This window comes from Gorilla gorilla, chromosome 5, assembly GCF_029281585.2.
Source record: "Gorilla gorilla gorilla isolate KB3781 chromosome 5, NHGRI_mGorGor1-v2.1_pri, whole genome shotgun sequence".
In the NCBI taxonomy this organism is placed as follows: Eukaryota; Metazoa; Chordata; class Mammalia; order Primates; family Hominidae; genus Gorilla; species Gorilla gorilla.
Genome location: NC_073229.2, coordinates 61287092 through 61301183, shown reverse-complemented (window position 1 = coordinate 61301183; position 14092 = coordinate 61287092). Strand labels below are relative to the sequence as shown.

At 53.6% G+C, this 14092-nt stretch overlaps 1 protein-coding gene across 33 annotated transcripts in view; it reads right to left on the bottom strand.

Annotated features, from left to right (window-relative positions):
- TJAP1 (tight junction associated protein 1) overlaps positions 1-14092 on the bottom strand; it is a 29047-nt gene that overhangs the window by 3596 nt on the left and 11359 nt on the right. For 6 of the 33 annotated variants that reach the window (XM_055389716.2, XM_031011989.2, XM_004044068.4 and 3 more), the window contains 5 exons: positions 5026-5123; positions 3903-4028; positions 2231-2259; positions 1312-1473; positions 609-675 (listed from right to left, as the gene is read on the bottom strand). In XM_055389716.2, the coding sequence (XP_055245691.1) occupies positions 609-675; positions 1312-1473; positions 2231-2259; positions 3903-4001 (357 nt within the window). In that variant the 5' untranslated portion in view covers positions 4002-4028; positions 5026-5123. Of the gene's footprint in view, positions 1-340; positions 371-608; positions 676-1311; positions 1474-2230; positions 2260-3902; positions 4081-4335; positions 4918-5025; positions 5124-12943; positions 13074-13168; positions 13694-14092 lie in introns of those variants that run through there. The other 27 variants (XM_004044072.4, XM_031011988.2, XM_004044074.5 and 24 more) reach the window with 13 other exon arrangements.

The following is a 14092-nucleotide window of genomic DNA, read 5'->3' as shown; positions in this document are numbered from 1 at the left end:
GGCTCAAAAGTAGCCTTCTGATCTCCAGTTCAGGGACTGGATCTGCAGCCTCCCCTCCCCCCTCCCACAGCCTGGGCTTGCTGCCACTGCAGCCAAGAAGCTTTGGGTGTTCAGTGGAGACATCAATCAGTACCTCTACCAGAGCCAAGGGCAGAGCAGGCTAGGCTCCCCAGCTCTCTCCTGGGAGGGAGGCATTGACAGTTAAACGGGCCTCATACAGGGAAGAGAAAGGAGCGGGTGTACTCAAGGGGCACAGGGTAATAGCCAGGGCCCACAATCCCAGATCTCAGCTGAGGAGAAGACCAGGGCAAGGGAGAAGACACACAAACTCAGACGCAACTGCAAAAATCCAGCTGTGGCTAAGAGAGGCCTGAGAGGAGAGTGCAGCAGCAACGGTGGCAGCATGAGGGGGAGACGAGGAAAGAAGAGAAACAGTGTGAGCATTAAGACAGTCTTGACTTGCAGAGCACACTGCAGTACCCCCACCACTGCCCCATCCCACCATCTCCCCCAAGCCCCAGGGCAGAGTGGCATTCCCCTGGCAAATCCTGGCCCCCTGCTATGCTATGAGCACAGTGCCCACCAAGCTGCCCTCCCAGACAGATTACCAGTGTGTGCAGCTTGTCCTCCAACTCCTGGTTGGTCCGCTGGGAAGCCGTATAGCTGTTCTGCAGCCTGAAAAGGGATAATACAAGGCACATCCCTGGGTCAAGATCCTGTTCTTCAGGCTCTGTTCAGCCTCCCCGATAGGGGATCTTGAACATGTCATTCTCCCTCAAGAACTTCAGTTTTCTAATAGGAATTAGATGATCTCTAAGGCATCTTCCAGCTAACTGCCTATGAAAGGAGAGGGGGGAGAGAGAGAGAGAGAGAGAGAGAGAGAGAGAGTGTGTGTGTGTGTGTGTGTGTGTGTGTGTGTGGCCCCTCATTCCCACACCTGCAGAACTTATCCAGATTTCTAATAGGAATTAGATGATCTCTAAGGCATCTTCCAGCTAACCTCCTATGAAAGGAGAGAGGGGGAGGGAGAGAGGGAGAGAGAGAGAGAGAGAGGGAGAGAGAGAGAGAGAGAGGGAGTGTGTGTGTGTGTGTGTGTGTGTGTGTCTGGCCCCGCATTCCCACACCTGGAGAACTTATCCAGTTTTCTAATAGGAATTAGATGATCTCTAAGGCATCTTCCAGCTAACCTCCTATGAAAGGGGAGAGAGAGAGAGAGAGAGAGAGAGAGAGAGAGAGAGAGTGTGTGTGTGTGTGTGTGTGTGTGTGTGTGTGTGTGTGTGTGTGTGTGTGTCTGGCCCCTCATTCCCACACCTGCGGAACTTATCCTTAAATTTGTCCAGCTCCTCGCGGCTCTGGCCCAGCTCCAGCTCCAGGCAGTCCTGCCCAATTTCCAGCTCACGTTCCAGGGCCTCAGTGCGTCTGGTGGCGGAGGCCAGGCGCCGGCGAAGCTCTTCATTCTCCTGCTGTAAGAGCCTGGCAGGGTGTTGTGGGATCAAGGGCAGAGGGGTATGAGAGATAGAAGGGCATGCCCTGGAGCTCCAGAGTGGGCTCACGAAGGAAGGGATGACATGAGGACAGGCAACCAGGGCAGGGAAACTCCTGGAGTCTTAGTCTGAGTCTAAGGCAGCATATTTCATAGGCCTGCTGGCCCTGGGAACACAGCCTGGGTTGGAGGGTCAGGGGAGGAAGAGGGGATGGTAGGGGACAGTCCAGCCTCCCTTCACTATTGGAGAATGGAAATAAAGAATTGGGGGTAGGGATATGGCTCCCAGCCTGTCTCTGGTTACAGCCCATGTCAGCTGGCCACCAAGCCCCCAGCTCCAGTTTCCCCACTGCACAATCAGGCTTCTCCATTATTCATCTCTTGGAAATCCAGCCCAGCACTGCCCTCCTCTCCAGAGGCCTCATGTGGCTAAGAAAGGGCTGTAAGGGTGGCAGCTGGTACAGGAGCCGGGAGCTGGGGAAGGGCTCCTTAGCAAGAAGAGCAGGGCCCTCAGAGCCATTCGCCTCCTGATTCTACGCTCTCTTGAAGCCCATGGAACAATAAAATCCCATTTTCCAGAAAAAATATCCACAACATCAAAACTCCTCCCAGAGTCCCTAAAACAACCCATCCCAACCTTTACTTCTACCTAATTCCAAGGGAAAGTCCAACTGTACCAACAGTCTAGCCTGGAGCTAAGAGGGACAGAGTTGAGGCAGGGCAGTATCTCAGGTAGCAGATACTCACTTCATCCTTTCTGCATCAGTCAGGGGTTCCTAGGCAAAAAAGAGAGGCTTGAGGCTCAGCTCTGGACCACTGGACCCCCGGCTGGCTCACCCTCCAAATAGCCACAAGAAGGCTCAGGTGTGAAGCCCAAAGACTCTTATAGCAGAAGAGGGCTGTAGGGCTCTCTACAGATGGAAGCAATTCAGTAATGCTGGGACAAGCCTTGATTACCCTCTCCCATGCCAACCAGAAGATTCAAGAACCTCTTCCAACCTTCACCCTTAATCCAATCCTAAAGCCATTTTCAAATAAGTCCTGGCACCCAAGCTACCTCTCCCCAGGGGCAGACAGCCTCTCAGCTGTTCACTCGGCTCCTGGTGGGTCCTGTATCCACACAGGTATGGCAGAGACCTTCCAGAAAAGTCAGGCTGAACTATACACACGAGTTCTGAGCTCTGACAAAGCCCTCGGCCTTGGGATGAAGACAAAGGCAGAATCAGGCCCTTGCAGAGGCTCAGGAAGAACAAGTGCATGGGAGAAGAGGACTAATCCTGACTAAGGGGAGGAAGTGCCTTGTCTGTCTTTTAACCTCCTGCCCCATCTTCCCCAAACCCCTATGGCGGTCATGGCTCAAGAGTCAAGTTCAGCCAACCACAAAGCAGAGCAGGCCCCTGCTATCGCGAGAGGGAAACATCAAGGGGCCTATTCTATGTGGAACTGACTGCTTCAGAAGTGCAGCCTCTGGCAGAAAATGGAGGTAGGTGGCTTCCTTTGTCCATTGACTCTGACAACTGGATTTCACCCTATTCTACTGCATACTGATTATACAGCCTTCACCTCACCGAGTCTTAGTTCCCTCATTTATAAAACTGAGGTAATGCTCGCTGGGTAGCACCTAGCATAATAGCTGGCATCTTAATTTAATGTTCCCTGAACTGAAATGAGCAAGTCATGGCTTTTCTACCTTGAATCTGACCAAAGCAGGCTACAGTATGCCTGATGCTCAGCACATGCTGCATCTCAGGTTCTTTAAATGTGCTCCATGCACTGTGACCAGATGGAGATATGGCTGCAAGGGCAGTAAACCACTGTGGCCCTCGTTTCTGCCTGTGAGTGAAGTTAATGGGGGAGGAGAGCCAATGTTTTGCAGCTGACTATAGGCCCCGAAGAGCAGAGTCCGGACCTAACAGTTCCTGGCAGGGAGTACGTATTCAACAAATGTTAGCCAAACAAAGCAAAGCTGGAGGAAGGGCTGGACTTCCTGGGGACAATGAAGAGCAGCTGTGCTGGTGGGAAGTGGCTGTAGCACTGCCTCCTGATATGCCCCAAAGGGGCCACAGGTTGAATGGCTCTACTCCACTACGGAGGACCAGAGTCCCAACCACCAGCAGATTAGGACCCCTCAGTCTACTGGGCTGCCTCTTGCAGGGAGAATATCATATGGGATCACTTCTGCTAAGCTACAAAGACTCAGGGGTTCCCTGACATGTGGACATATACTCACAGACAGTCCCCCTTGAGCCTACATTGCCCCCACCTGCACTACTGCGGCTAGGAGACCTCAGGCCTGCAACAGCAAGGCCCACTCTCACCCCAACTCAGGACCAGAAGCTCAGGCAGGAGAAGTCAGCCAGACACCCAGCCTCAGGGGCCTTGCCTCTGCCGGTCAGGCTGGGATACCAGTCTTGCTGACCTCCTGCTCAAGCCGGGATCCAGGAATTTCCAAACGCAGCTCCCGATGCTCTGGTGGTGCCTTACGGTAGGGTTTCTTAGCAGGGGCGGCACTAGTCATTCTGGGAGGTGACGGCTCCTCTGCCTGCTGAGAAGCAAGAAGGAGGCAGGCTCAGAGATGTGGCCAGAAGGACTCTGGACTGAGAAAAAACAAAGATGGTGAAAGGGGACATATGTTGAGGCCACCACATAGGCTGACAGGCCTGGGCCATTACTGGAGTCACTAGAGGGGCAGGACTTAGGTGTGTCAGTCCCCATAGGTCAAAGGAGTGCTGGAGGGTGGGGCATGGGTCCAACGGGGAACAGATGGGTGGGAAAGGCAGGGCCTAGGGCCTGAACACCTAGGTTCTAAGAGTGGGACAGGGAGCTTCAAAGCAGCCCACCACCCTCCTTACCACTCTCCTTTGTGGACTCTGAAGGCCTCAGAAGGTAAAACTGCTCTCTATGCATTAGTTTTCTCAACTCTAAATTAGCGATAAAACAGCATCAATTTCTTTTTTTCTTTTCTTTTTTGAGACAGGGTCTTGCTCTGTTGCCCAGGCTGGAGTGTAGTGGTGCAATCTTGGCTCACTGCAGCCTCGACCTCCTGGGCTCAAGTAATCCTCCTGCCTCAGCCTTCTGTGTAGCTCGGACCACAAGCATGTGCCACTGCACCTGGCTATTTTTTGTACACAGCGTCTCACTTTGTTGCCCAGGCTCAAACTCTCAAGCTCAAGCAATCCCTCTGTCTTGGCCTTCCAAAGTGCTGGGATTATAGGTGTGAGCTACTGATTCCAGTTAAGAATAGCACCAACTTCATAGGGTTGTTGGGAAGATGATGTAAAGCACTTAGGAAATGTTGAATAAATGTTAGTTTAAAAAAATCATAACCAAAAATGTGAGTTTGGGGATACAATCCAGGATCCCCAGTGGGAGTCTCAAGGCCCAAGAGAGCTCTCTGTCTTCAGCCACTGATGACCAAACCCCTGTGGCCTCCACCACTCTTTTCACCAGCCCCCACCGAGAGAGAACACTTGGCTGCCCCCTCACCTGCCCCTCCCCAGAAAAAAGCCAGGCTGAGGGCACAGGCCTCATCAGGGACATACCGTCTGTTTGTCGGCAGCTCTCTCTGTTCCGCTGTCCGGGAGTTAGCCCTCGGCTCTCCTCATCCCACGGCCCCTCCACTTCCTTTAGCCAACAGCTCCTGAAACCAGAGAAGGGAAGAAAGTGGAAACCGGGTGTCAGCCGCCTGTCTGTCAGTGCTACAGGCCTGCTGCCCAGTCTGGGACCTGGAAGGCCCCCCAGGGAGAACCACGGCAGGAAGGCCATGAAACAGAGGGCCTGAGGGGAAAGCGGCTGGAGGCAGATGACTGGAAGCACTGGGTTCCTGCCTTTCTCCATGACAGTACTGTCACAGGCCCAGATGAGATACGTGTGTCTGTGTGTTCATGGTCTCAGCACATTGCCCAATTCTGGAATAGGTCCGGTTCCGTCCTCTCCCTACTCCACATCGGTCCTCATCTCCCAAGCCTCTCAGAGTTTGGAAACAACTAAGAGATTTGGGGAACATGGGTTACAAATGAGAACACCAGGAAAAAGCCTCACAGAGATCCAAGAAGATAGACAAAATGATGGAAAGAGAGCGCCCAGCATTTCCAGAAGGAGGCCCAAGGCTATTTGGTGTATAATGATGGTCACCGGCCTTTGCAATGAGGAGGCATAGGGCTAGGAGAAGAAATCTGAAAAGGGAGCAACACAGAGCAGTAGCTCTCAACCAGGCAATTCTGTCCACCCTCCTTCCCCAGGGACGTCTGGCAAGTGTCTGGAGACATTTTTGGTTGTCGAAACCTGGAGGGAAGGAGTGCCACTGGCACCTAGTGGGTAGAAGCCGGGGATGCTTTGGTCATCCCACAACCATTGGACAACTCCCACCACAAATGATTCCCAACAGAAAATATCCAGAGTGCCAAGGCTGAGGAACACTCGCGAAGAAAACCCCAGTCGGGGAAGTTGGAGACACCTGGGCTCCAGGCTCAGCACTGACACTGTGGGGCCCTGTGTAATGCCCTTCCTCACCGGATAGCTCAGTTCCTTATCTACACAGAGGTGGCTGGACTGAGTGACCTGTGAGAGCCCCTCCGGCCTCCTGAGGTTCAGAGATGGGCGCGCACCCCTCCCTGGCCCCCACCTGTAATTAGCTGGGTTGCAGCACGGGGGCAGCAGCCACCAGTGATCAGGCAGTAACCTCAGGTGGCCTTCTGGGCAGAAAAAACAATCTCTTCCCGCCCCCATCAACCTAAACAGAGCTGGAGGCTGAGGGAAGCCTTGCGGGCTAAAGCATGTGTTCCCACTGTCGGGACATGCCCTGGCCATGACTCCTGTCACATTCCAACAGGGCCCGGGGCAGGGAGAATGGTGAGAGGGTAGGGAGGGTGGGGAAGCAGGAGTGGTCTCCCTCCTCTGTCTGGACAGCCTGGGCCCTGGTTTGGGGTTCGGTGGGGAGCTGAGGTGCAGCAGCACAGGCACGGCCGCCAGCCTCCTCCCCCTGACAGGAGGCAGAACGTGTCCCCACAGGGCACATGCAACATGCTGTGTCGGCTGACTCCCTGCACAGGAATCCGGGTGGGCGGGCCTGAAAGGATGGCACATTCCCGGGGTGTGGGGAGCAAACAAGTTACCCCAACAGGTTCCTTGGGGCTGCCCCTCCAGAGGAGCCCAGGATGGGTGCTCCTATGGCCTGAGGGAGAGGCCTAGAAAGTCCCAAACCCACCTGGGTATGTGGATTCTGACACTCAGAGGGTAAACGTGTGGGGTGCGTGAGCTGGAAAACAGGGTACGGCCAGAGATGGAAGAGTGAGAGATGCGAGCAGTCAAGAGCTTCTACAAAGTAAAGGGGCAGCTCAGAGAGTTGGTCTCTGCCTTTCCCCTTCTCTACAGAGGGTCCAGGTCCCAGCTCCCTTCCCCTATGTGCTCCCCAGTCATCTCAGGAAGCCCTTTCTCTCTGCAGGCCCCTTTGTGTGCCCCTCCTCTATTCCTCTGTACTCCCTTGTCCCTATTACTGGCAAGGCCTGTGCTGTCCTCTTGGTACCGAGACACCTGCATGAACAGCAGGCAGGCAGGGAGGACACGAACGCACTTGGGTGTCCAGCAATCCTGTAGGGAAGGCTGCTTCACTCCACACCCTGCAGCCCTGGCTCTAGTTGCCACACATCCTCTAGCTCCTCCTGCCTCACCCTGACCTCAAGCCCCATTCCCTGGCCCTACAGCACGTATTTATCCCCAGGGCTTCCATGGCCAGAGGCGATCTGGCTTGCTAGGCAAGGAGTACCCTGAGAAGGTGGCTGGCAGTGGGACAGGCAGTAAATGCAGACAGACTCTCTGGGGATGGGGGTGGTGGTGATGGGAGGTTATTCTCTCTGCTAGAGCCTATTCCTTCCACGCATGTCAGAGTTACAGGTATGGGAAACCACTCCCAACTAAGGAAGCAGAAGGCAATGCCCACTGGGAAGACAATCCACCAGGGGGCCCATGGTGTTCCTCAACACCAGGCTGCAAGGGAGATGTGTACCAACCACTTCCTGCCCTGTGTCCATAAACACAGGGTGTGCCCAACACCCAGGCCCTAGCTCCAACTTCTGAAATCTGCTGAGTGCCCCAAATCCAGCCCATTAGGGGCCCACAGTTCCAGCAATGAACAGGAATACAACGGGCCTGGCAGCCCACAGTCCTTGACTGGAGGCAAGGAAGGTGTGCAGGGAAAGTCCGGACAGACCCAAGGAGGACAGTGATGCATGGTGCAGTGGACAACAAAGAGAGAAGCATCGGGACACTTGGCCTGCAAGCTGGGAGAAGGTAAAGGGGTGAGGCAGATGGCATCAGAGTGGTCCCTCCAGGAAGACCCAGCTACCAGGTGCAGCCTCCCCTGGCCACATCTCCTTCACCCAAAGGTTTCCCAAGTTGCCTTGGAGTGTTTCAGCCCAAGGAGGACTCCCAATCCCATGTGGGGAAGAAAAGGTCCCAAAGGAGAGCAGCTGGACAACTCAGAATGGGCCATGGCCCATGATGAGCGAATGGCAGCCAAGGACAGCCTCTGGGGCCTCCTGGCCTCTGGATGCTGAGCTGGCTCCAGGGCACCTCCCAGAAAATGGTCTTCTGGAGGAAGATCAGGAAATCAACAGAGCTGGCCCGACATGGTGGCTCACACCTGTAATCCCAGCACTGTGGGAGGCCAAGGCAGGTGGACCACTTGAGGTCACGAGTTCGAGAGCTGCCTGGCCAACATGGTGAAACCCTGTCTCTACAAAAATTGAACCCAGGAGGTGGAGATTGCAGTGAGCCCAGATCGCGCCACTACACTCCAGCCTGGGAGACAGAGACTCCGTCTCAAAAAAAAAAAAAAGGAAATCAACAAGGAAGAATCCCACTCCCACCCCCACCCCAAACTAAACCTAAGCCTTGAGGAACTGAGGGCAGATGACTCAGGATGTTGGACTACCAGATAACGTGCTGGGTCTGTTCTATAAGAACAGCTATGCCCTGGGAGAAAGGTTGAGGCCTAGGTTAAAACCTCTCGCTGACCTAGCGTGGCCTGGGGCTTCTTGGGCTGGACCTGCAGGCAGTGTTGAGGGAGACACCCAGAGTAGCAGCAACCCTTCCCCATCCCATGAAGGTGAAGTGAGAAGGAAAAGGGACTCTCCTCAACCCTCCCTGCCCCTGCTGTATCCTACCCCATCCAACCCCAGCTTCTGCCATGCTCTGCATAGCATTCATTCTTCGCTTACTCAAAAATCAGTTCAAAGGAAAGACTCTACTTCATATCTGCTGGGGTGGAGAGAGGGGTGATAGCTTCCTAAGTGCCATGTTGCAATTTGCCAGTCGGTGCAGGCCGCCTGTTGCCGCCTGCCCTGTATTAAATACCTTCTCCCTGATTACAGCCCATGGGGCACAATTAGCTGCCTTCAGAGAACAAAGTCTACTTTCATTAGAAATGGGACTCGGCACGCACAGCAGAGCTGCACTGTGAACCCTCTGAACAGCTGAGCAGAGTGTAGACAGAGATAGGTGTAAGGCATGATCTGTACCAGAAGCTGGCTGAGCAGTGTCCTTTAATAAAAGGAGAAAAAATTTGCCAAGCATCACTCTTTAACCAGGAGGTGGGACTTATACCTGCTCCCTTTTGTGGGTACGCATATTTGATCAGGGGCTTCCACCGTGATGGAAGATTGCTGTTGCTAGAGACAGAGTGGTATGAGAGAGAAATCTCTTCAGAATCCTGCTGCTCCCCAATATACTATCTTACCGTTCCCAGCAAGCACCCATAGGAGCAACAGCAAAAAGTTTCCAGCCCAAGAGCCAAAGATGCCGTCCCACTTCCCTTCTGCCATCCTTTCCGGGGTTCTGCCTAAAGCTCAGGCAAAGTCAGAGATGCAGAAGAGGAAAGGAGGTTCAAGCATCCATCCTTCTCCCAGCTGAGGCTGAGGCCATCCCTTCAACACCAGCCCAGGAGAGGGAGACAGGAATCCAGACTGGATATGGTTCTTTGGCTTTTCCAACTTCAGCCTTCCCCTACCAAACATCTCCTCCAGCTCCCCACGTTCTGCACTACTACCTCACTCCACAACTCTCCTGATCCTGGAGCAGCTAGCTTGCCCTAGAGAGCAACTACCTCCCTACTCTCCACATCACCAATACCTACTTCAGGTAATTGTGGCCCCATCAGTTTATCTGGGTTCAGATAATTTCTGAACCTACTACGAAGGCTTTCTGCTCTCAGCTGTCAATGAATCAAGCAAGTGAGAGACCTTAAGGAGTCAATGAACACAACCTTCTGAATCAGGAAGAGCCCACACATTACCATGAAAATCATCCAAGCTCTTCTTCATAATTCAACCAAGCAAAGTCAAACGGAAGTTAGTAATCGCTACTGCTTTTAAAATGAAAGGAACACCCAGCCATTTCAGAATACACCAGCTGTGTTGTATGCCACCTTAATTCCCTTGGAACCCAGCAGGGTATAAATAAATAATAATAAATACAAGCCCTTCCTAAAGCCCCTCATCAACCACTAAAACACAAATGTCTGATCACACAGGGACTGGAGCCTCCCCCTCAGGAACTGTCCTGAGCTGTAAGTGCTGGATGTGGAGTCTCTGAAGTCTGCAAGCCTGTGGGAAGCTGTGCCCCAGTGGGGGTCAGCTACACTCCCGCCACACAAGTCTGGCCGCTTCTCAAGCCTCTGAAATCCAGTCTCTGCCCCCAACTGATGTCCAAGGAACACAAATGGTCACCCTGCAAGGGTAAGCCCTCGAACCAGGTGACCTGGCCTTGGCCCTGGGGATTGCTCATGAAGATCCCCACTCCTTGCACCATTAATACAGCCCCTCTCCCACTGACTCCCCATGAATAGCAGTCCCCCAGAGCAGTGGGCTGATCCCACCAAAACTGGGTTCGGCCTCTCCCACATCGTCTCCAGGGTACCCCTCCTGCTTGCCACCAGCCCCCAGTTTCCGGCATGCAGCTGTTCCTGAGATACATGAGTAAAGCCTTCAGCAATCCCGGGCGCGTGGCAGGCAGGCAGCCAACAGCTCATAGGGTGGGGACTGGGCAGAGGTTCTGCTCTGGGCTGAAGACAAGGCTAGAAGATGTCAGTCTGTGCCCAGACCAGCCCTGCTGCCCCTCCAACAGCTATGCCCGCCACCCCTCTGGGCAAGTACAACCTCACCCTCTTGGGACAAGTTGCCTGCAGCCCTGACCTGGCCCCCTGCCTACTCTAAACCAAACAGATTGACAGGGTTTTGAAAGCCAAAAAGAGTGGGAATTATTCTGCCCCAAAGCAATCCTGAGGACTCAGAACAGTGCTGGTGACCTGTGAGAGCTCATCTGGCTCCCACATGAGCAAACGCTTCCAAGTCCATCCACCTGGCCTCACATCCAGACAAACACTTCACAGGAACAAGGGGCTAAAGAGCCAGGCAAACCAACCCCTCCCTGCAAAAAAAGAGGGCAAGAAATCCCCAAGGTCATAGCCTGCATTTGACATTAGACCCCATGCCCTCTCCCAAGAAAGGCCAAAGTGAAGGACCGGCCCTCAACCAGGCCTCAACTCCAGGCCCTTTTGCTTTCCTGGTCAGAGCCAAGTCAAGAAAGCCTCCAGCTTGTTAACTCCCCATTTGGGGTCCCTAAACATCTCTGCATTACTGCTAGTCCCCATGAATAATATATAGTACTATAAATGTTTATTTGTACATAGTACACTCATATATAATACATTATAAGCTCAATCCACATGCATATAAATAGGTATTGTTTATTCCTTAATCAACTATCATACATTCACTATTATTAATCATATAATAAAATTCATTTCCACATGGATATTGATCAGTACTATAAATCCTTAATATTGCATAGTACATATATTCATTTATCGGACATAGTGCATTTTCATCAAGATATTTCTCATCAGGCCAGGCACAGTGGTTCATACCTGTAATCCCAACACTTTGGGAGGCCAAGGCGGGCAGATCACCTGAGGTTGGGAGTTCGAGACCAGCCTGACCAACATGGAGAAGCCCCGTCTCTACTAAAAATACAAAATGAGCCGGGCGTGGTGGCGTATGCCTGTAATCCCAGCTACTCGGGAGGCTGAGGTAAGAGAATCGCTTAAACCTGGGAGGCAGAGGTTGCAGTGAGCCGAGATCACGCCATTGCACTCCAGCCTGGGCAACAAGAGCGAAACTCTGTCTCAAAAAAAACCAAAAAAACAAAAAGATATTTCTCGCCAACATGGATATCCCCTACCAACTTTGGTCTCTTAATCTATCAACCTCCGAGAAATCATCATCCCACTCGGGAGTGCTATCCTCCTCGCTCCGGGCCCATTACACACCCTCTCCCATTTACAAGCTCCCACCCAATGCTGGTAGGCTGCTGTCTTCTCTCACCCAGCCCAAGGGGAACAGAATCCACTTAGGCGGCCTTCTGTTCTCAAGCTCCCCCTGTCCAGCCTCCCCAGCACCACACTGCCTCCGGAAGCCGAAGCCACAGTCTATCTAGAGTGACCTGTGTGGAACACCAGGAAACAACAGGCAATCAACTTTCTCATGATCTCCAGACCCGCCTCTCCTTCCCAAGCCTGGAGGGAGAAGGGACTGCGTGGGAGCTTCTCCACGCCAGGCTGCACTCACCCATCTCCCAGTCCGAGGCCAGGACCTTTTCTGAGCCCAGTGTGGAATCCGAAGCCAGGTCCTGCCCCCACTCTACTGAGGCGCCCTTCCCAGCTTTTCATGGCTAAAGTCCACCAGAAACTCCAAATGTGAAAAGAGGTGGGGAGGACAAACTCCACCTCCCAGAGCAACGGTCACCAATGGGAGTGACATCTCACGTGAGTCCCTGGTTTGGGGCCCCAGCATTCAGTTTAAGTAGCTTCACTCTTCTGCCCAGGGAATTCCCCAGAACCAGGCCAAGGTTTTCCTCTACCTCCCCAATCCTAAAGAGAACCTTGCAGCTGATCCTAACTTCTTATCCTAGGGTGAGAGTAACAGGGACACTATCCAACCTTCCCTTCTTGATAAAGGGAGGAAATGATCTGGTCTAGGAGAAAAGTCCCTTCCCACTCTAGTTCATCTGTCTCTGAGGCATGAGAAGCAGCAGCAGCATGGTAATTGAGGGATCTTCTCAAACTCTGTGCTAAAAGCACAGATTCAACAGAAACTCGAACCAATTCTGTATGAAGGGAGAAGTGAAGAGCACGCTGCTGACTCGGGGAAGGGTGACGGTGGGGGGTGGTCAGTGGAGCCCAGCAGCAGGCTGGTGATGGGCAGGTGGCTGTGAAGGGGGCACATCCCCACCCACAGCAAAGGGAGACTGGGAAAATAGAGGGACGCGGCAGTAAGAACAAGAGAGCAGAGGAGATGGCGTGATATAAGCTAAGGAGGGAGGCAGCCAGGCTGCGGGGAGGGATGGAGGACAGAGGCCCTGCTGGTGGCACCCCAGGGCAGGTTAGCTGGCTGAGGTCAGACTCACAGGGTTAGTGTCTTCTCCCCAACCAGCCAGCTCTCCTGGTTAGTGCGGTTAGCGACAGACTCATGGCAGACGCCCTGCAGGCACTCCATATAAACAGACAGCTTGGTTTGTGAGCAGCCCAACTCCGGAGCTGCAGAGAGAAAGCAGAGGAATGGCAAGCTGCAGGATGCCCAAGGGGACACACTGCACACTGCACTCTCCTGATGGGAAGCATCGCAGACTTACCACCAGACCCTCAGGGGCTTTCTCCCATCCGGAAACCATGCCAGATGGAAGCCAAGCACTCCCCCTGCCAACCAGGGAGGCCAGCTTGCTGACCTCAGGCAAAAAGCCTCTCTGGTTGGTCAACAGAAAGAGAGGACGGCTGTTGGAGAAGGGGCTCAGCTCCTCTATCTCGCCTGTTCCCCAAACACTGCTGCCAGGCTGCACCAGGAATCTGAAAGCTAGGCTGTAAGAACAAAGCCACCCACAGCTGCAGCTGCAACCCATCCCGCACCGGTGCCAGCAGAGTCCATCCCACCACCTCCCACAGGCTCTGAGGGGCTGGGAGAGAAGCAGCCCAAGGATTACAGGCTATGACAAGGGCTGTGTTGGAAAGCACAGTACAATGGGGCAGTGTGTGCCTGGCCTACAGCTGGGCCAGTCAACAGCACGGGCTGCACACTGCCACCTGGCCAGGGGTGGCACTTCCCAGGGAACCAGCCCCAGAGGAGCAACAGGGACTATTCTCCCCTCTCAGAACAAGCAACACAAGCAACAGAGCAAGAAGCTCTCCCATCAACGGCAGAAACAACTCTTCCATGAAGCCTCCAGACCACCCTGGGGGAAGTGACACCTCTAGCTCACAGACTGCAAGGCAAATAAGGCAAAAGCAGTGGCATTCCAGAGACCCCACAAGATGTGTCCCCTGGGGCGGGAGGACAGGACTGCAACACATATATCCACACCCACTGATGCTTAGCAGAGGGTAAGATGTTGGCAGGGAAAAGACAAGAGAGGGGTCCTCTCTCCTGTTCTAGGAAGCTCTGCAGGCTCTCTGATGACACAAGGCAAAAAGGGAAGAGTCACCACCCTGGCCACAGAGGTGGGCCTGGCCTTTTCCCAAGCCTAGGATCAAGATTCACGCAGACAGGAAACACTTCCAATAAT